Below are 23248 nucleotides of genomic sequence, written 5' to 3' on the forward strand. Positions count from 1 at the left end.
TATGTATGCGTGTGTGTGTGTGTATATATCTGTTTTTTTTTTTTTGGAGGCAGGGTCTAACTCTGTTGCCCAAGCTGGAGGACAATGGTGCAGTCTTGGCTGACTGCAGCCTCCACCTCCCAGGCTCAAGTCATCCTCCCACCTCAGTCTCCCAAGTAGCTGGGACTACAGGCTTGTGCCACCACACCCAGCTATTTTTTTTTTTCTTTTTGTATTTTTAGTTGAGACAGGGTTTTCCCATATTGCCCAGGCTGGTCTGGTCTCTTAACTCCTGAGCTCAGGGTGATCCGCCCACCATGGCCTCCCAAAGTGCTGGGATTACAGGCGTGAGCCACTGTGCCTGGCCAGTTTTTATATTTTTAAGTGGTTGTTTAAAAAGAAAAAAGAGGAAGAAGGTTTGGCAACATATATGTCCCCTCTGCTAAAGCTATATGTAGCCCGGAGACTCCTTTTGGTGAACTGAGCTATTTGATGTTATATAGCTAGCAGTTATCTATGTGCCAGGCATAATTTTAAGTCTTTTATACAAATTAATTCATGTAAGCATCGCAGCACCTCCATAAGATAGGTGAGATTATTATCGCCATTTAAGAGATGAGCACACTGAAGGCCCAGAGAGGTTAAATTAACTGTTACATCAGACACCAGCTACATTGAGATCATTTTAGATCATAGTAACCTCCTAAGGAACCCTTATGAAGAAAGATACCCTGATTTATCAGAAAGGATTGTGACTTTCTGAAGGTAGAATTTGTATTAGTCAAGGAGTTAATAAAGTGGTAGGCATAATATATGTTTCTTATACATGTTCAGAAAGAAATTTTCTTTATCATCTCTGTTTTCCTTTGAAGATAGGCTCTGCCCTAGTCTGTGATCTTTCTTAAGAGAGAAGTAGAACTTCTGATTTCCATTTTCTGGTAGTAGAGGACTAAGTCATTCAGGGGAACCATGTTCCCTACTGAAAACTGCTAAAAAATGCTAGATAAAACATAAAAACCCCATTTTTAAAAGCACCAATAAACTAACAATGTATTTTACCAAGCCAAAAGGAAAATGGGAACCTAGAGAAGTAAAGTGGAGCCCACAAGTCAGTTGTGCCCTCACAGCATTTACTAATCTGAGAAAATGTGAATTTTCTATTTAATAACCCCTAAGGTGAAGGGATAAAAATCACCAACTAAGATACGCACAAAGTGGGGAGTCTAAAAGAGACCCTCCCACAATCAGCTGGGACTCCATGTTGACAGGTCTCAGCCTGTGACTAGACTGATATGGTTCCAGGGTGATGCTGCCTCCAGGTGTCTGGCAGAGGCAGCGCAGGCCCACCCTGAAGGAGAGGAACTTTACCTAGCCTTCGAATTACTCTTACAAGTAATTTCTGTCCCTAAATGAGACACACAAGGAAACCAGGAACTATGAGCAAGAGCCAGAATAAGCATCAGACATTACCTTTGCACAGACTACCTAAACTATCAAGCAGCTGGGGCTTACAGAGTTTAGAAGAAATCAAAGACAAACTTGAAAATACCAGTAAGGAATAGAAAATCATAGGAAGTGTCATAGCAGATTTGAAGAAGAACCAAATAGAATTTCTAAGAAAATGTAATGATTAAACTCACGTTTAAACTCAGTGGCTATATTTGGAGCAGATGAGACCTTCTGAAAGGAGTAGTGGCACACTAGAACAGAATGTGGTAGTCAACGTTTCCAGCTTTGAGGGCTATGCGTAGCCTCTGTCAGAAGCACTCAATGCTGCCATTGTAGTGCAAAAGCAGCTGTAGACAATATGTAAACGAATGCGCTTGATTGTGTTCAGTAAAGCTTTGTTTACAAAAACAGGCAGTGAGCTGGATTTGGCCCCTGAGCTGTAGTTTGCTGACCTAACTAGAAGGTAGGTTAAGGTGAGTTATCTGGAATGCATCACAGAAAGCAAAATGAAAGACACAGAAGAAAAAAATCCTGTGGGAGAAAATGCAACATACATTTAATCAGAATTCCAGAAGGAGAAGAGAGAAAGAAACTTCCGAAACTATTTGATAATAGTAACCCACAGATTCAGAAGCCCAGCAAGTGCCAAACGAGAATGCATAAAAGGAAACTGATTCTGAGACCTGTCCTAGTGATACTGCAGAACACCAAAGATAAAATATTAACAGCAACTGGAGAAAAGACAGATTATCTTTCTAGGAAGCCACAGGCAGACTGACAGCAGACTTTTCAGCAATGACCATGAAAGCCAGAACTGACCACCTAGCATTTCTAAATCCACCAAAAAATATCTAAAGAATGAGTAGAAATCAAGACTTTTTTTCCGATAAGCCAGTACTGAAAGAATTTACATCTAGCAGACCTGACTCCAGCCTGGACGACAGAGCGAGACTCCATCTCAGAAAACAAAAGAAATTCTAAGAGATATTATTTGGAAAGAAGGAAAATTTGACCTCACTAAAATTATGGCCTTCTTAATTTTAGGGTAAAACAAGCCATTAAATAGGAAAATTGTAGCCTATGTAACCAACAGTGTAATTATATTCAGAATATGTAAAGATTTCCTATAGTTCAAAAAGACAACTATACCCAAATTAAATTAAAAGGCTGACAGTACCAAGTATTGGTGAGGAAGAAGAGCAACTGGGAACTCATATATTGCTAGTGAGAGTGTAAATTCATATTAACCACTTTGGAAAACCATTTGGCAGTATCAAAACTATATACAAAATCCCTGCTGGCCCAGCAAATCTACCCTTAATATGTAACCAACAGAAATGAGTGCCTTTGTTCACCAAAAGATATGGGTAAGAATGTTCACAGCAGAATATTCTTAATAGCTAAACACAGGAAACAGTCCAAATGCTTATGAGCTAAAGAATGGATAAATAAATTGTGGTATATTTATACAGCCAAATGCCACAGAGAAATTAAATAAAATGTACTGCTCCTATAACTGGCCTATGTTTGTTTTTTTGTTTTTGTTTTTGTTTTGAGACAGAGTCTTACTCTATTGCCTAGGCTGGAGTGCGGTGGCATGGTCTTGGCTCACTGCAACCTCTGCCTGCCAGATTCAAGCAATTCTCTTGCCTCAGCCTCCTAAGTAGCTGGGATTACAGGCACCCACCACCACGCCCAGCTAATTTTTTAATTTTTAGTAGAGACGGGGTTTCGCCATGTTGACCAGGCTGACCTTGAACTCCTGACCTCAGGTGGTCTGCCCACCTGGACTTCCCAAAGTGCTGGGATTACAGGCATGAGCCACCATGCCCAGCCTAAATTTGTTCTTTAAAGAAAGTTGTGCAGGTATGTATCAGGATACAAGTATATTCATAGCAACATTGTTATAATGGCTTACAACTAGAAGCAACCCAAATGTTTATCAACATTCATATGGGTAGGTAAATTTATATTATTCCACAATAAAATTTTTTTTTCTTTTTTTATTTTTTTTGAGACGGGGTTTTACTCCTGTTATCAAGGCTGGAGTGCAATGATGTGATCTCTCTATTCACTGCAACCCTCGCCTCCCAGGCTCAAGTGGTTCTCCTGCCTTAGCTACCCAAGTACCTGAGACTACAGGTGCACACACTGTGCCTGGCTAATTTTTTCTATTTTTTTGTAGAGACGGGGTTTCACATGTTGCCAAGGCTGGTCTTGAACTCCTGGGCTTAAGCAGTCTGCCTGCCTCAGCCTCCCACAGTGCTGAGATTACAGACATGAGACACTATACCCAGCCCTCTTCTTTTTTTTTGAGACAGGCTCTCACTCTGTCACCCAGGGTGGAGTGCAGTGGCACAGTCACAGGTAATTGCAGCCTTGATCTCCTGGGCTCAAGCAGTCTTCCTATTTCAGTCTCCAGAATAACTAGGTCCACAGATACACCACCACGCCCAACTAATTTTTTCTTTTTCTTTTTTTTTTTTTTTTTTTTTGAGATGAAGTCTCGCTCAGTCGCCCAGGCTGGAGTGCAGTGGCGCGATCTCGGCTCACTACAAGCTCCGCCTCCTGGGTTCACGCCATTCTCCTGCCTCAGCCTCCCGACTAGCTGGGACTACAGGCGCCCACCGCCACGCCCAGCTAATTTTTTGCATTTTTAGTAGAGACGGGGTTTCACCGTGTTAGCCAGGATGGTCTCGATCTCCTGACCTCGTGATCCGCCCACCTCGGCCTCCCAAAGTGCTGGGATTACAGGCGTGAGCCACCGCACGCGGCTAATTTTTTCAATTTGTTGTAGAGAAGGGGTCTCACCATGTTGCCTAGGCTGGTCTGGAACTCCTGGCCCAAGTGATCCTCCCACCTGGACCTCCCAAAGTGCTGATGAGATAACAGGCGTGAGACACCATATCTGGTCCCATAGTAGAATATTATCCAGCTAGGAAATTCAGCTACATGTATAACTGACAAGCACAATGTTGAACCAAAGAAATAGAAAACATCACTGTGATAAACTCCATATTGTTACTTCCCCTTCCACTCCATATTCTTCCTCCACAGAAATTATGTTTGCAGTTGGAAGGGCCAAAGATTGAAATCAAGGTTTTTTTCTATGATGGCAGAGGCCTTATTGTTTTTATTTATTGCTGCATCTCCAATGCTTAAAGACTCTGTCTAGCACATGATAGGCATTGTGGAAATGAATGACCTTTCAGGTAGCAGAATTATCCTCAGAAAACTCTAAAGATGCTAGACAGATTCTGGCTAGGATGTAAAAGGATATAGAAAACCTTCACTGCCATAATAACACCAAGAAAAAATCAGATAATATAGAAATCACACTTACTCTGGCAGTATTGGAATTATTTACTACTGTATAACAAATTGCCTCAAAACCTAGTAGCCTGCAACAGCTACTTATTTATTATAGTCTTGGATTCTGTGGGTCATAACTTCGGATGTACTTAGTGGGGATGGCTTGTCTTCACAGTATCTGTGGTCTCAGCTGGAAGAAGGGAAGACTTGAGGCGGGAGTCATCTGAAGGCTCAGTCTGTCAGTGGCTGGCTTGGCTGTTGGCTCAGACCTTAACTGGAGCTGTTAGCTGAACACCTACATTTGGCCTGTGTAGCCTGGGCTCCCTCACAACATGGTGGCTAGGTTCCAAGGATGAACATTCCAAGAAAGAGGAAGAGCCATGCTGAAGCTGTGTAACCTTTTATGACCTATCCTCAGAAGTCACAGAACATCACTTAGGTTGCATCCTCTTCATCAAGGCACTCACAAATTCCCATCCAGGTTCAAGAGGAGATACAGAGGCCACCTCTTGCTCTAGAAGAGCATATGGGACTAGAAGCAATGCTGTGATCATCTTTGGAAAATCTGTCATAATGGGACTATTGAAGAGTGGCAGAAAGCCTTGCTGAACTGATTTCCAGAGAGTGGAGCCCATCATAGGTGTGAGCACTGTGGCACAGCTGCTGCTAGGGGCAGATGCCAGGTCTGGGTTTGAGCAGGTAGTAGAGAGGCCTTGCCAAAGACTGAGAAAATGTACTGGCTGGAGAAGGAGCTGTTGGCAGTGATGGGGGCAAGCAAAATAAATGACCAGTAATTACATGAAAAGGTGATCAAGTAGCATTAAACTAATGAGGGAAATGAAAATCAAAACCACAATTAGTTAAGATACCACTTCACATCCACTAGGATGGCTATCCTTTAAAAAGTGAAAAATAAAAATAACCAGTGTTAGCAAGAATACGGAGAAATTAGAACCCTCATACATTGCTGGTGAGAATGCAGAATTGTGCAGCTACTATAGTTTGGTGGTTTCTGAAAAAGCTAAATATAGTACTTCTAGCATATGACCCAGCAGTTCTACACTGGGGTAGAATGCCCAAAGCAGTTGAAAAACGGGACTCGAACAAATATTTGTACATCAGTGTTCACTGCAGCATTATTCACAGTAGCCAAAAGGGGGAAACAACCCAAGTGTCAAACAGCAGATGAATGGACAAACAAATGTGGTCTGTACATTCACTGGAGTGTTTTTCAGCCATAAAAAGGAGTGAAGTTCTTGACCGGGCGCGGTGGCTCACGCCTGTAATCCCAGCACTTTGGGAGGCCAAGGCGGGCGGATCACGAGGTCAGGAGATCGAGACCATCCTGGCTAACCCAGTGAAACCCCGTCTCTACTAAAAAATACAAAAAACTAGCCAGGCGAGGTGGCGGGCGCCTGTAGTCCCAGCTACTCAGGAGGCCAAGGCAGGAGAATGGCGTAAACCCGGGAGGCGGAGCTTGCAGTGAGCTGAGATCCAGCCACTGCACTCCAGCCTGGGTGACAGAGCGAAACTCTGTCTCAAAAAAAAAGAAAGAAAAAAAGAAAAACAGAAGTCTTTATCTGTATTTGAAGTTTAAATCTAGTATGTGAAATTAAAAAAAATTAGGCTTAACAGCAGAATGAATACTACAAAAGAACAGTGAACTCGAAGACATATCAATAGAAATTATCTAAAATGAAGGTCAGAGAGATGGAAAAAAAAATGGATAGAGCATTTCTGCTATCTATGCAACAATATCAGGCAGTCCAACATAGGTGTAATCAGAATCCTGGAAGGGTAAGAGACAGAATGGGTAGGATAAATTCACAAAAGAAGTGCAAAACTTATACAATGAATACTATAAAACATTGTTGAAATTAATGACAACCTAAATAAATGAAAATACATACCATATTCATGGATCAGAAGACTCAACATTTTGTTAAGATGGAATACTTAGCTAGTGAATTGTAGAACCAGTGCTGAAACCAAAGTCTATTCAGATTAATTTAATCATTCATATAGGAATTCGTGGTGGGTAGGACAGGTGAAAATGGCTGTGTTCATGGAGCTTCCATTAGATGGAGGGAGTCATCCTTTAATAAAACAGTATAATTTCAAATAGTGTTAAGTACTATGAAGAAATAAAGCATGATGTGATAATAATTGGGGAAGATGGTTTAGGTTAGATGGTCAGGAAATGCCTCTCTGAAAGTCTCATAAATGTCTCTTTTTCTTCTTACATTTTGTTTTCTTGAATTAGGACCAAATAAAGGGCACACATTGAGATTGCTTGCTATGTCTCTTAAGTCTCTTTATCTATAGGTTCCCCTTTCATGTCTCCTTTTTGAATTTTTCCTGGTAATTCAGTTGTTGAACAAAGCTGGTCATTTGTCCTGTGGCGTTTCCCATGATCTGGTTGCTGACTGCACAGCTTCCAAGTGAGTGCCATCTGTTGCAGGAAGTCAGGGACCCCGAACAGAGGGACCTGCTGAAGCCGTGACAGAAGAACATAAATTGTGAAGATTTTATGGACATTTATTAGTTCCCCAAATTAATGCTTTTATAATTTCTTACGTCTGTCTTTACTACAGTCTCTGAACATAAATCGTGAAAATTTCATGGACATTTATCACTTCCCCAATCAATACTCTTGTGATTTCCTATGCCTGTCTTTAATTTCTTAATCCCATCATCTTCATAAGCTGAGGATGTATGTTGCCCCAGGACCCTGTGATGATTGCATTATCTGCACAAATTATTTGTAGAGCATCTGTGTTTGAACAATATAAAATCTGGGCATCCAAAAGGAACAGGATGGCTGCGATTTTCAGGGAACAAGGGAGATAACCACTGACCTGAGGGGCTGGACAGAACAGAGTCATGTTTCTCTTCTTACAAAAGCGAATAGGAGAAATATCACTGAATTCTTTTTCTCAGCAAGGAACAGCCCTGAGAAGGAGAATGCATTCCTAGGGGGAGGTCTCCAAAATGGCCACTCTAGGAGTGTCTCTCTTATACAGTTGTAGACAAGGGATGAAATAAGCCCTGGTCTCCTGTAGTGTCCCCAGGCTTATTAGGATTAGGAAATTCCTGCCTAGTAAATTTTAGACCCGTTGTCTGCTCTCAAACCCTGTCTCCTGATAAGATATTATCAATGATAATGCATGCCCAGTGGGACATGAAACTTCATCAGCAATTCTGATTTCACCCTGGTCCTGTGATCTCGCTCTGCCCCCATTTGCCTTGTGATATTTTATTGCCCTTGAAGCATGACCCTATTCGTACACCCCTCCCCTTTTGAAATCCATAAGTAAAACTTGCTGGTTTTACGGCTCAGGGGACATCACGGAACCTGCTAACATGTGATGTCTCCCCCAGACACCCAGCTTTAAAATTTCTCTCTTTAGTACTCTTTCCCTTTATTTCTCAGACCAGCCGACACTTAGGGAAAATAGAAAAGAACCTACACTGAAATAATGGGGTCTGGTTCCCCGATAACCATCCTCGACCCTCTGTTACTTCCTCTGCAGTGGTGGTTGGGTCTAGAGACTTGAGGAGAGTCAAGTTGATTTTTTTTGGCAATATTGTTAAGTCTAGATCTTAAACACTCCTTACTTCTTACACTATATTAAGGCATTATTGTTAAAATTTTCAGATATAATGGTCATGTGGTGATGGTTTGTTTTATAGATTTATACAGGAAAATTAGTGGATGAAATGATATGTCTGAGATTTGCTCCACTGTAATAAAGGATAAGAAGTACTTGGGGGTAAAGACAAAATCTGACAGGCCATGAGTTGAGCATTGTTGAATCTGGCTGTTGGGTGTCTGGAGGGTTCATTATACTCTTCTGTCTGCTTTTTGTACAGTTTTTAGATTGTCCATAATTTTTATGTTTTAAAGCCTATTATTTATCTCAAAATGAATGAAATTCTCCCTCACCCATTTATAAGGATGCAATAACTATCAATTCATGTTGACTTCAGTAAAGTATGTTAGTGATCAACTTCATTTTTATGGGAAGCCATTATTTATCAAATCACTTTTTTTTTGGACGGAGTTTCGCTCTTGTTGACCAGACTGAAGTGCAGTGGCGTGATACTGCCTCACTGCAACCTCCGCCTCCCAGGTTCAAGTGATTCTCCTGCCTCAGCCTCCCAGGTAGCTGGGATTACAGGAATGCACCACCACACCCAGCTAATTTTGTATTTTTAGTAGAGACAGGGTTTCTCCATGTTGGCTAATCTAGTCTCGAACTCCTGACCTCAGGTGATCCATCTGCCTTGGCCTCCCAAAGTGCTGGGATTATAGGTGTGAGCCACTGCCCCCAACCTATCAAATCACATTTTAAAAATTAAGCTGAACCATTTGAGGTTTCTGAGCCTTGTCAGGCAAAATGCTCATATACTGGCAGTTTTCTGTGTTTCAGCCTGATGCATGGATGTCAGCTAAGCAGTCAGATACCTTCCACGTGCATGCATTCATTTTTAGGTTTTCTACCTTTCTGTGGCAGTTTACTAGTTATCAGAGCCATTTTTTGTTAGGACTGGATTGGATTCCTAGTTTTTAAATGGTTGTAGTGAATTGGTACTGTTTTGTTGTCGTCGTCGTCGTCGTCGTCGTTGTTGTTGTTAAGAAATTTAAAGGGGAAATAAAAGAGACTAGGAAGTACATTAAGTATGTTGCCCTAAGACAGAAATTAGCTTGTTGTATTTGAGGCACAGAAGATATGTGTGACTGTCCTGAGTGAGGAGGAGGGTGATAAAAGATGATGTCAGAGCGGTGGACGAGGGACAGATCATGTAGGGCCTTCTGGAATTGGTAGACAGGAGCGAAATGATGTGACTGCATTGCAAGTAGTGCTCCAGCTGCTGTGTAGACATAGACCGTAGTGGGAGCAAAAGACCCGCTAAGTTGTTGCATAGTCTGGGCAAAAGCTTGGGGTTAGGTGGCTCAGACCAGAGTAGAAAGGAGGGGATACCCTGGGGGTGGGGGGTGTTTCAGAAGTGGCCCCTGGAGGTTCAACGAGTAGAGATTAAATGATTACTTAGAAAATACTTAGAAATGTGTCTAGCACATACAGAGTGCTTGATCTTTGGTTCATTGTGGTTAAAACACTGAACAACCATTTTTTGAGCATATAAGTCTGTTTCAGGCTCTGTTCTAAAGTATGTTACATTTCTTGGCTCATGGAATTCACTCGCCACCATGTTGAGGTGGGTAGTTTATTACCCCCATTTTACAGGAGGGAATCGATAACACCGCTCTGCTCTTGCAAGTTTCTGTGCACAGTGGCCCCTTTCTAAAGTCCATCTTATTCTGCATTCTCAGCCACGGAGAGATGACACTTAACTAATGTGAATGGCCCCTCAGATGTAACCCAGTTGTTCTTTAAGAACCAGCTTCCAGAGAAGTTAAGTGTCTGGGACCTGACACAGCCTCGAGTCAGCATTTGTCCCTGCGCTAGCAGCATCTTCTGAGCACGAGATTTGCGAACTTGGGCCGAATTCAGCTTTGGTCATCATTTCAACAATGAAGCTAATTTAAGCTTACTTCTGCAGCACTGGGAAAGTCATCATGAAATAAAAGCGCACAAATCGAGAGAAAGACAGTGAAAATCACTTACTCTTCTCCATTGCTGATGAGTTCAGCCAAACACTGGAGGAATCAGAATAAGTGGTGTTCATAATAGCTTGTAAATGTTTTCAGACTTTTTATTTGGTGGATCTCCTGTGGGTTTGGTTTTCCTGACCCTGGGATTGTGTCACACACAGTGTGGGCAGCGTGGCAGATAAACATCAAAAGTTCCCACCTACCATAAGTCATGTTTTCAGAGAACTGTGAACATGGAATAGCTTGAGAATTTCTCATAGGTAGGAAGTCCCTGTCCAGAGTCTAGCTTCTTTTGTGGTTGTTAGAGCATTTGTACCAGAACTAATCAGAGTTCTCTTGCTTTTTCCATTTGTACCAGCTGTGAGTACCTCCTGCCCACGGATGCAGCCTGCCATTTCACGATGACCTCTCATCCTATCTTGCTTCCTGACCCTTTTGTTTTTTAGCAATCATCCTCTTCCAGTGGTGGCGTGTTTGGGTCTGGAAACACTGGAAGAGGGGGAGGTTTCTTCAGTGGCCTTGGAGGAAAACCCAGTCAGGATGCAGCCAACAAAAACCCATTCAGCTCGGCCAGTGGGGGCTTTGGATCTACAGCTACTGCAAGTAAGTTGAGAAGACTTTTCCCAGTCCCTTGGTACCCTAATGCCATTTTCATTCTTAAGGAGTTATCAAAGCTTCAGTGACAAGTATACAAAGAAAAAAAAAAATCTAGAAGGCCCATTTAAAATGTCTTCCCCAAAGCAATGTGATCTGTTTTGGTTTTTTATTTTTGGTTTTTTAATGAGATGTGCTACATAATCATGAAAAGACATCAGATCTGCAGGGAGAGGATCTGTGTATTGAGCTGCTCCCCTCTTCTCTCCCAAGGCCCAAATCGTTCTGTTTCTTAGTATTGGAGTGACTTGAAGTGAAGGCAAGCAGACAAGCATAAATGAGCGGCAGCAGAGCAAGCCGAGGATGCTGGGAGGAGAGCGTGTAGACTTTCGTTTGGGTAGTACTCTCTGAAGTTTCCTTAAAATGCAGCTCCTGTGGGGAGATGTCATCCAAAAGTGGAAGCCTTACTGTTTCTCACCTCTTACATTTTGTATTATTTTCATCTGAAGCTGTATCTGCTGCTACTTTCTTGAGCTAATTTTTTTTTTTTTTTTTTTTTGAGACAGAGTTTCACTCTTGTTGCCCAGGCTGGAGTGCAATGGTGCAATCTCAGCTCACTACAACCTCCGCCTCCGGGTTCAAATGATTCTCCCGGCTTAGCCTCCCAAGTAGCTGGGATTACAGGCATGTGCCACCATGCCCAGCTGATTTTTATATTTTTGGTAGAGACAGGGTTTAGCTATGTTGACCAATCTGGTCTCAAACTCCTCTGCCCGCTTCGGCCTCCCAAAGTGCTGGGATTATAGGATGAGCCACCATGCCCAGCCTTCTTTAGCTAATTTAAAAATTTTTTTTTTTTTTTTTTTTTTGAGACAGAGTTTCACTCTTGTTGCCCAGGCTGGAGTGCAATGGTGCAATCTCAGCTCACTACAACCTCCGCCTCCCGGGTTCAAATGATTCTCCCGGCTTAGCCTCCCAAGTAGCTGGGATTACAGGCATGTGCCACCATGCCCAGCTGATTTTTATATTTTTGGTAGAGACAGGGTTTAGCTATGTTGACCAATCTGGTCTCAAACTCCTCTGCCCGCTTCGGCCTCCCAAAGTGCTGGGATTATAGGATGAGCCACCATGCCCAGCCTTCTTTAGCTAATTTAAAAATTTTTTTTTTCTTTTTTTTTTTTGAGACAAGAGTTTTGCTCTGTCACCAAGGCTGGAGTGCAGTGGCGCGATCTTGGCTCACTGCAAGCTCCGCTTCCCAGGTTCACGCCATTCTCCTGCCTCAGCCTCCCGAGTAACTGGGATTACAGGCAGCTGCCACCACGCCTGGCTAATTTTTTGTATTTTTTATAGTAGAGACGGGGTTTCACAGTGTTAACCAGGAGGTCTTGATCTCCTGACCGTGTGATCCACCTGCCTTGGCCTCCCGAAGTGCTGGGATTACAGGCGTGAGCCACCGTGTCCAAACCTTTTTTTTTTTTTTTTTTTTTTTGAGACAGAGCATTGCTCTGTCGCCCAGGCTGGAGTGCAGTGGCACAATCTCAGCTCACTGCAACCTCCCGGATTCAAGCAATTCTCCCAGCGTAGCCTCCTGAGTAGCTGGGATTACAGGCGCTGGCGACCAAGCCTGGCTAGTGTTTGTATTTTTAGTAGAGATGGGGTTTTACCATGTTGGCCAGGCTGGTCTTGAATCCTGACCTCAGGTGATCTGCCCACCTCAGCCTCCCAAAGTGCTGGGATTCCAGGTGTGAGCCACCGTGCTCGGCCTTAAAAATTCTTTGTTGAGCTGTGTATTCATGGTTGGAAATGAAAGAAATCTGTTTGTGTAGATCTATTATCCTGCTGTTCAGACAGAGGCTGAGATTAGAAGTTGGGAGCCTGTCCTGTTTGTCTCAGCTTCTCTCATTTAATATGCTCTACATGAAGTTTCTCTCATCTGTTGTGCTGTGTGAGATCTCCATGAATCATGAGCTAGTGTTCTGCAGTCATGACGGATGTTTCCTTAATATTAAGGCCTATGCAGTTAGCAAAACTTTCTATCCTGATTTGCCCTTCTAAATTCCTAAATCAAAAACTAGTCATTTTTTTAGTTCAGCCTGGGCAACACAGCAAGACCCCATCTCAAAAACCAAACAAACAAAAACCTAGTTATTTTGTTGTCACTGTCCACTCCACTAATACATAAGGAAAGATTACTTGTCAAGAGACACATACCTTTTAATTCGTGAAATTGTATAATCAGAAGTTTTTGTTCTTTAGGATTCAGTTGGCCAGGAGGGATTTAGAATCCTGAATCTTAGAAATCAAGTCTAGTAGTTTTCAAAAACCATTTTTGCCAATGAATTCTTAAGTAGCATCCTGACAAGGAAAAACAAAAGTAGGTTCATGCTGAAGCAGGGGTCAAGAACTCCAAGACACACAGCTGGCTGGCACCACACGACTGTGAGGCTCCATAGCACATACTTTGAAAACATCGTCCTTTTATGGCTCTTCATTTTCCATTGAGGAAACAAGCCCAGAATGCTGAGGTCACAGAGCGAGAAAGTCACAGATGCAGAGCTCAGCTAGACTGTATGTCACATGCCAAACACAGAATCTGGCACAGAATAGACACTTACTAACATGCTCCACTACAGTTAGAAATGTGGGTTTATCCCAGAGCTAAGGTATCATATGTGAGGTTGTGTTACTGGCCAAGTTTGTTGAAAGTGAAATGTGTCATATCCCTATAAACATTCATTTACTCATCTCTAATGCCATGGCTCTTGACGGTCAAGGAGTTGCCTTTTGTCAGTGGCTGGCTGCAGCTGGTTTGCACGGACACAGGAGAGCCAGCCATGCACATCTTCCCAATTGCTCGTTTGGTGACATCGTGTGGGGTAGCCTGAAATTAGCCATTGTAGAGTATTGATATCATGGAAATCAGAAAACCCTACAAACCAGGACTCCCCAGCCTGTCAAACATTACTGGCTAATTCTTTTAATTCTGGTTTAAAATAAACACATAACTATTCTTGATACCAGATAACCCATTAGTCTTCATCTTCTAAATGTTGGCTGTTAACTATAAACCAACAATTTACATGTGTGCCTAAGGGAAGTTTAAGTGATTTTAAGGAGTCGAGGAAACACTTAACATTATATTATTTTTAAAAACTAAGTATATGATTTTATTTCAACAGTTTTTGGGGGTACTAAGTGTATGATTCGATAATGAAAGGGACAGGAATTTTGTTAACCCTGAGAGCCACCAAGTACAGGATAAGAGGAAGGAACAGTGGAGAAGGAAGAGCTGGGAGTCGTCCTGGGAAAGTCATTGTCCTCACCACAGTACTCAGGATACTTTCTGCAGAATTATCAGTGACAGCCTCTTTCTCCTTAGGTGGCTCTGCATCATTTGATGCTTTGAGCACCACTTCTTTCCTGGACTGTATGAACTGATTCTCTTGGTTCCTTCTGCCTTACAAACAATTCTTCCTCTGCTCCTCTTCTTTTCTCTACATTCTCTCCTTCCCCCCCACCAACCCCCTCACTCCCCGCCCCATTTTGCTATGGGGCATTCCCCATGGTCCTCTGGTTCATCACAATCTTCTTCTCCCTTCCCCCTGGCTCTTCCATTGTGATCTAAAAATCCATGCCAAACTGAGTCTTAAGACTGCGTTTATTTTGCCCCTTTTCCTACTCAAAACCCTTGGACAGCTTCCCACTGACTATAGGATAAAGTCCAAACAAACTTGAAACTGGAATTCAGGGCCCTCCTTGAGCTGGCCCCAAAGTACCTTTCTGACTGTACTCAGTTCCCCAGCATGTTCCTTCTGGTTTGGCCAGTTTGTCTGCTTGCTGTCCACACAGCATCCCTCCCTCACTTCCTCCAGGTTCACATGGCACCCTGCACCCACCTTCTGAGCCTGTCCTTCTTTTAAGGATGAATGCGAGGCTGTTTCTGTGTGCAGTGCACCTTTGCCTGAGGGTCATTCAGGCCCATCATGATTGCTCCCTCTCTGGAAATCCTGCGGCCCTTGGATTTCATCACTACACAAACCATCAAGCAGAAAGAAACCAGCCTTTATAAATCACCCACTGTGTGCCAGAAGCTCAATGCACGTGAACTAACCACTTCTTACAACGGTGCTTTTAGATGTGGCTGTCCCCATTTCACTGATAGGAAAATCAGGTCCAAGAGGAGATATAGACTGCAGAAGCTGCACAGCTATTCAGTGGCATAGCCAGGATTTAGCCAGATGCTTTTCCCGAGCTCTGATGGGCCATGTTTACATAACGTCTCCCAGGTATGCCTTTTTGGGCAACACTTATGCGTGGAAAAGACCCCATTATAGAGAATTATTTGAGCAGTTCTCTTTGTGACATTTATGCCCTGGGCTGCTTAGCCCTGAAACTGCCCACTGTACCCCTGAGACATCATGAGAACTATAACAATGACCAGGAGAGACAAGCTGAGAACACCAGTGCTTGGAGTTGGCATGTTCTGTATCCAGAAGCTCAAAGCTTGCAAGAAGGGCTTCTCTCTGTCATTCCCATAGACTCTACTAAAGAAAACCTGTGAACCCATGGGGTCTTCTAAAAGTCACCACCACTGTGGATTATTACCCATAAGGACCTGTTGCCTCCTTGAGTATTGTCCTGAGGACACTCTGTAGGGCCATTCCCAGCACATTCTTTCTGTTTAGGGTCCTGAAAGACATATTTGTCTTGTCAGGAGATGAAGAAACCATTTGATGATGATCATGTGGGTTCACGGGTCCCTCTACAACTGTTCTTGAAGAAAACATCTTGGAAAGTATCCTGGGCAAGAGCTTCTTGAGAGACCCCTTCGGAGTGTGCATTGCATTCTTGTTCAGTGACTTTAGACCTGCGGGATGATATGGGGCCTGGTCTGGTTCTCTTTGTGTCAAATTTAATTACTATCCAGTTTATATTAAGTATAATTTAAATCAGATTGGCTCAGGCACGCATATTGGATTATGCTAGTGTTTTTGCCAAATAAAAGACCAAAGAGGATCCATGTTTTGCCACAGGGCAGAAGCCCAGAGCAGATGCCAGTCTTACCTGTACTTGGCACCCCTAAAGTGTCAGTCACAGATGGCTATGCAAAGACAAACTTGTTTTTTTTACTGGATAGTTTATTTACAAATCAAAAAGAATCTTCTATAGTGAAATAGTGTTCTGTTCGCCAAGATATTCTCTTTTGGTAATATGAGAATATGGTAACGTATTTTCAAAAGCTAGAGATTGTGTTATTTTGGAACCATTAGGAGAAAACCAAGAAACACATTGTTGACATTAGAAACAGAGTCGCAGTCATTATTTTATGCTGCTATGTTTAAGAACAGTTTAGATCAATGGTAAAATGTCTCAACATGCAGAGCTCCTGGAGAGACTAAATGAGAGTGATTACAGCTTTAATGGTGTCATTCTTGGGATCTTTTAAAAATGAAAAGGATTTCATTATCTCCTGCTGACCTGCTGAGTGTCTTACTAGCTGAAGTGTGATTGAGATGTGGAAGGAGGAGGTTGAAGGAACAGAGAAGGGCGGCAGCCTTTTCTGAGGGTCCACAACATATCACACTAGTGCCCTGTGTGCATCAGGTGATCTTCCCAGCATCCCTTGCAGAGTCAGAATTGCTGTCCTGTTCTATGTGTGGGGAAACTGGAACTTAGTTAGTTAAGTTCTTGCCCAGGGTCATACAGCTATTAGGTAATCTCACCCGGGTCTGACTGCAAACTTCACTGCTTGTTCCACTGTGATATGCCATAAAGATTTTAAAGTCAAAGAGTTTTAAATAGAGAAAAAGATAAAAAAGCCCAAAGATTTCTAAGTGATCTCTGACTTCCCACCACTATCCCAGTAAAATCATTTCACTTCTCATTTCATATGATTGTACCAAATTTCTCCAAGAGGATTCAACCCCAATCTTGCCTTTGAATTTGTTTGCTATTTGAATTTTGCATTGCTAGCACTAACAAAGTGCAAAATTGCAGCCCTCTGTTCTTGAAATACGAAGTAAACGGAGTGGCTGAGAAGCCTGTTTTTCATCTCCAGTGTCAAATGTACTGCCATTGAAGGAATCAAACGTAACTTTGGGCTAGCTCAATAAGGGGAAGGTCAAACTGCTCAGGAGGCCGTTTTGTGGGACTCCATCAAGGGATAAATTATCCTGTGGTACCGAGTTATGAGGGTGATACAAAGGGATTTCTTAACCACCCAGCTGCCAATGCCTGACATACCCAACATGTGGGTCCTTAGCCAAGCTCTCAAATTGTCAGCTGTGTTTTTCTAGGGCAGTGACCATAATGTGATGGGCCAAGTCATATCGTATTACTGGTGCCTGGAAATTTGAGGTGACTGGGTCCCAAAGTGAGGCCACTCACTTCCTGGATTATGGATTAAGAGCATTGCATCTGGATGTATTAACCGTGTTGGCTCTCCTGTTTGTAGGCTCTCCTCCTGTTAGGGTCGGTTTGTAGGAGCACAAGTTGAGAGACCTGAGGAGGTGACAGGTTAATGGGAGGGGCACCCCTTCCAACAGCTCAACTTTGAAAATGATGTTAAGTGCTCCCCCTCCTCCAGTCCTCTCCTTTCACCTTCCCTATGAACACCTGACTGGCTTAGGGAGAGACTGGTCCTTTATTACCCACCCAGTGATTACCCAGAGCATACGCTGTGCATCCCATTTATGCCTTGTGTCTTTGGGCATCCACTCCACTTCAGGATAGTTTCTCCCTGCCTTGTGGGCATATATTTAATAAAACACCCATCCAGACGTGGTAGGAAATGTGAGTTATTCCTTCCCTTCCCACCAATCCCCCTCCCCCCCCAAAAAAAGTCTGAAAACTCTGACATATCCTATGCTGTATTTGAGTGACACCTTCTGTGTATGTAGACTTTGGCTATTTATTGTCTGTCAGGTTTGCATTTCTTGTAACAAGTGAAAAAAAATTCTCAGCCATCTTGGTTTTTAGTAGTTTCCTTTTTTCCTTTAATTCTTGGAGTGAATTCAGTGCATAGTTGAGAGAGGGCGAATGACCCCCTAGATAAGTATCTAAAAGGTCAAGGGCTTCATTAAACCTCTTAGAGGAAATCTGACTGGAAGTCTTGCTAGCCTCTTTCACATTCTTCAAACCATCCCTATATCCCCTTGGATCAAAGATAGGAGCACCATGATTTTTCTCATTTCACTGCCATTCTCTGAGCAGCTCGGGCAGCCATAAGCATGCTGAACTTGACTATAAAAGCACTAAGTAAGTGCTAGAAGCCCTTATGCCTGGTTTGGATTTGTTCTAACTTTAATTTCCCTAGTTTGACAAAATTTGAAGTTGGTCTTGGTGTGAAGAAACCAATCAAAGCAAACCCTTTCTTCAGAAGAAAGCAGCCTGTGGGGTTGAGCCGTGGCCTCCATTGCTGGACAGTCCTAACACCTGCGGGAGCACGCCGTGAGCTTCTGCAAAGGAGCCTCTTCAGTGGGGCCTCTCACTGCTCCTTTATTTTGTGCCTGTAGAATCATGCCAGGAAATCCTGAGCCTGGGTGCCAGAATGATTAAAAACTTCCCAGCAAGGTGCGTGAAAATCAGAGAAAGTGCCTGTCGCTCTGTCGCTCTGCTCCCTTGGGTTCAAGGCAGCTTGTCACTCCCATCTTCCCAAACACCCAACTGATGTTTTTTTCTTTGTTCTGAGAAGCAGGTAAAGACATTTCTCTCCCTCTGACCTCCCTCACATCTTCATCTCTTCGTCTCTTCAGATACCTCTAACCTATTTGGAAACAGTGGGGCCAAGACATTTGGTGGATTTGCCAGCTCGTCGTTTGGAGAGCAGAAACCCACTGGCACTTTCAGCTCTGGAGGAGGAAGTGTGGCATCCCAAGGCTTTGGGTTTTCCTCTCCAAACAAAACAGGTACTCCTATGTCTATTTGTTATGGTTATCTTTATATGTATATTTGTTTATGCGTAGATATCTGGAAGGAGATATCTCTAGGGTGGTTATCTCAAGAGAATAGGATTGGAGTAAAGAAGTTAACTGTTTCCTCCACTTCGTATTTACTGAGTATCTGCTACATTCCTAACATCATTCCAGGTCTTCCAAAACATGTTTAAAAGCAAAGAACGCAAGTAATGCAACCTGGTTTTTTTTGTGTGTGTGTGAGATGGGGTCTAAATCTGTCGCCAGGCTGGAGTGCAATGGTGCAATCTCGGCTCACAGCAACCTCCGACTCCCTGGTTCAAGCAATTCTTCTGCCTCAGCCTCCCTAGTAGCTGGGATTACAGGCATGTGCCACCATACCCAGCTAATTTTTGTATTTTTAGTAGAGACGAGGCTTCACCATGTTGGCCAGGCTGGTCTCCTTCTCTTGACCTCGTGATCTGCCCACCTCGGCCTCCCAAAGTGCTGGGATCACAGGGTGAGCCACCGCGCCCAGCCGTAAGGCAACTCTTTAGAGAACACAGAGTCTTCTTGGGAAGAAAACATTGTAAATATTTTACAGCTGCAGAATAACCAAAGTAAAGGAACACATAAGGAAATGATAATTAAAGTATCAACAGGAAAGCATCCTGAGTCATGGATTTGTTGGGGTGCCCATTATTTGTAAGGGTCAAAGCAGATTATCTGTTTAATTTCTCATCTTCATATTACTTTCCCCTCTTTCACAAATCAGTTTTTTTTGTTGTTTGTTTGTTTTTTGAGATGGAGTCTCGCTCTGTCGCCCAGGCTGGAGTGCAGTGGCGCGATCTCGGCTCACTGCAACCTCTGCCTCCCAGCTTCATGCCATTCTCCTGCCTCAGCCTCCCAAGTAGCTGGGACTACGGGCGCCCGCCACCACGCCCGGCTAATTTTTTGTATTTTTAATAGAGATGGTGTTTCACCATGTTAGCCAGGATGGTCCCAATCTCCTGATCTCGTGATCCCCCCACCTTGGCCTCCCAAAGTGCTGGGATTACAGGTGTGAGCCACCACTCCTGGCCCCCAGATCCCTTTATTTTTAATTGAAGTATATATGTATCCACAATCCACATAGCATAAGTACATAGCTGAATTCATTTTCATAGTTGACACCCATGTAAACAAGGAAAAGGAACATTATTTGCACTACTTTGTATCCCAGCATTACTATTAAAGTATACATTTGTATAAACTATATGCCTTTTTATAATCATGTATGATGTATTTATAACTAAAAATTTTTAAAGAACAATATATGTTTAGATCTGAAAACATGTACTTCATTTCTGTCATCTACCTCTCCATTCTGTTTCTGTCTCTGAGATCTGCAGAGAGTCTGCACTTCTGTCCTTGTTGATGGAAAGTTGTGTGAAAAGAATTTTTTTTAAGACGGGGGGTCCAGGGTAGGCTGCTTGAGCAAGCAGCTTTTGAAAGCAAACTCCCCGTGGGTAAGTGGGCAGGATACTTGGCCCTCGTATGTATAGGATGCTCTGAAATATGCTAATTCCAGAGGAAGGATCCAACCTCAGGACTAGATGCATCGGTGGCTCTGACTTGGGAGTAAGGCTGCCCCAAATTAATACATGGAGTCTCATGTGTAAAGCCTAAAGTGCTGTAGTTTCCAAATCCACTGTGCACCTTACCTCAGACTGTGACTCAGGTAGCTTAGTCCTTGGTTGCTAGTTGTTAATACTGCTCCTAGAAATTAAAACAGAATATTCTGAAATGGGCTTCGCAGCTTTCTTTTTGCCACACACACAGTGCATTATTTAAAAATGAAAGGGCCACAAGGCTTTTATCCCAGTTAGAAAGGCACATCGTGAACATTTCAACTGGGGAATATTAGTTCATCGATCATCAAGACTTTTTATGTTTTTAGGAGACTGATAATGTTTTCTTTGACTCTTATGGTTTTCCTATATATGGTTCTTTATCCTGGGATTATGTACCCATTGATTTGGAAATCTGACCTTTGAAATTGCACCTGTAATCCCAGCAGTTTGGGAGGCTGAGGTGGGAGGATCACTTGAGCCCAGAAGTTCAAGACCAACCTGGGCAGCATAGTGAGACCCTTATCTCTAAAAGAAAAAAGGAAAATCACACCTAATTCAGACACTGGGTGCAGTGGCTCACACCTGTAATCCCAGCACTTTGGGAGGCCAAGGAAGACAGATCACTTGAGTCCAGGAGTTTGAAACCAGCCTGGGTAACATGGCAAAAACCCTCTCTACAAAAAAAAAAAAAAAAAGCAAAAATAAGCCAGACACAGTGGTGCATGCCTGTAGTCCCAGCTCCTCAGGAGACTGAGGTGGGAGGATCAGTTGATCCTGGGAGGCAGAGATTATAGTGAGCCAAGGTTATGCCACTGCACTTCATCCTGGGCAACAGAGCAAGACTCTGTCTCAATAAAAGAAAGAAAATCTGACCCTTTTATTTGTCCGGTCTTAGAGAAAATATATCCCCCAACTTTTCATAGTATTTATTTACTTGCCCCATGAAACTGTAATACTTAGATTGAGGACTCAAATAGAGAAAAATTATGTTTCAGATACATAAGATGAATGAACTAGTAACCATAAACATCAGAGTGAGGGCAGGGGAAAGACCACTCCCCCTCATGTTTCAGGGACTTCATCTCTCTGCAGCCGAACTCATATTGGTTCTGGGAGAGCTTTTTCTGTCGAAAGAGGGGACTGGAAGTCCCTAGTAGAAGGAAGGGCTGCTGTGAATGGAGGAACTGCCTTCCTGCGCAGGCATCGGGGCAGTCACTTTTTGCTGTAAGAGAGATTTTAAGTTGATGATTTGGATGGGTCTTTGAAAAATTCCAAAAGTGTCTATCCTCCCTTCTGTAAAATTGCATTAGAAAATAATCCTGCTGGAGGTCATCCAGGGAGAGGACAGGAGGAAGGTGGGATGCACTGAAGATGGCCTTGCTGCCCTGCCCACCATGGTCAGTGGTCTACACCCTGCTCTCTCGCTCAAGTGTTAGATTTGGAGGGAGGCAGGCAGGGGATGAACGATGGGAAGATGACAGGTGGGCGTTTGAGTCGCACAGACCTTGTTCCAGTCCCAGCTCTAGCACCCACCAGCTGGCTAAAGTTTGGACAAGTGGCATATTCTCTAAGTCTCAGTTTCCTACCCTGTGATGTAAGGATCCCAGGTTTATTGGGAGGATTTAAGAGAACTGCTGTGAAGCACCTGGCATAGAGTGGGCCCTCAATAAATCAGAAAGTTTATCATCATTGATTATTAGAAAATTTATATTTCTTCTGGAGAAGAAATTTATGAAAATACGGCGACTGATAAAATCGAACCCCTCCTGCCATCAGGAGGGAGTTGCCTGTTTTAGCCAGAGTGCCTGTTTTCTTCCTGTGTAATTTGGCTGTGACCCAGGTGTGTTGTTTGGGGGCTTTTTCTCTCTGTGTATATTTAACCGCCACCCCTCCCCTGTCCTGTGTATTTTCTGTGTCATCATGACTTCCTATTTTTCACTCACCTTCCACCAAGAAGTCTAAGCAATATTGAATACAAGGCACCAGATAAAGCCCTGCATGTCTAGGAAGAAAGTGTAACTAGATCTGTGATCAGTCTTAAATAATTCAACTGTAAGGGTTTTTTAGCACTTTTTTTTTTTTTCCAGTCTGTTATATTTATAACCCAACAGTCTCTATTATCATGGCTTGGAATTTCACTCAAGGTTTTAAAATGCGGAATGTTAACCCAAACATGAGCCTTAGCAAAAAAGTATCTTCTCAGTTGTGCCGCCTACCACTATTAATGGCAAATAGGCACATGAGTGAATCACAAAATAACCATTAACTGAGAAATTCAGCTGACAACTTTTCATACCCAGGATTTGATCTTTCCTGATTGAGACAGCAGAATCTTGTGTTGTGATTACATGAACAATAAGAAGTCTAGATTTCATCCCTCTAACAATAGATTCACTTTCTGAAAGGGGAGAAAAGGCTTGTCGCTAAGCCACCATTACTCTCGCCAGCACGCAGTTCATAGGCCAGCACTCACTGTAAGAAGTACTACCCTTTAGAGAGTGCTCCCAGTTAGAGCACATTTCTTATGCCATTCTATTCCGTTCATTCCAGAAGACACTCACTGAGTGTCTGTTCTAATACTTTCGAATGATTTCAGCAGTGTCTTGGAAGTTTGGGAACCGGCATCAGGAATAGCTCAGGGGAGGATGTTTTGTCTTCCCGCCGGACAGGCATCACCAGCAATCAGAGTAGGGTGCCCCATGTGTGACCTCACCCTTGTCTGTGTGGCCACCTGTGTGGTGCTGCCCTCTGGCAGCCTGAGCTCCCTGGGCAGCAGTGTTGGCAACTTGCAG

At 43.1% G+C, this 23248-nt stretch overlaps 1 protein-coding gene across 5 annotated transcripts in view; it reads left to right on the forward strand.

Moving 5' to 3' along the window:
- The window catches only part of NUP214 (nucleoporin 214), a 112455-nt gene that overhangs the window by 81797 nt on the left and 7410 nt on the right, over positions 1–23248 (forward strand). For all 5 annotated transcript variants that reach the window (XM_033194190.1, XM_033194208.1, XM_033194212.1 and 2 more), the window contains exons 31-32: positions 10804–10960; positions 18706–18858. In XM_033194190.1, the coding sequence (XP_033050081.1) occupies positions 10804–10960; positions 18706–18858 (310 nt within the window). The remainder of the gene's footprint in view (positions 1–10803; positions 10961–18705; positions 18859–23248) is intronic.

Source organism: Trachypithecus francoisi, unplaced genomic scaffold, assembly GCF_009764315.1.
Source record: "Trachypithecus francoisi isolate TF-2019V2 unplaced genomic scaffold, Tfra_2.0 Contig01585, whole genome shotgun sequence".
Classification (NCBI taxonomy): domain Eukaryota; kingdom Metazoa; phylum Chordata; class Mammalia; order Primates; family Cercopithecidae; genus Trachypithecus; species Trachypithecus francoisi.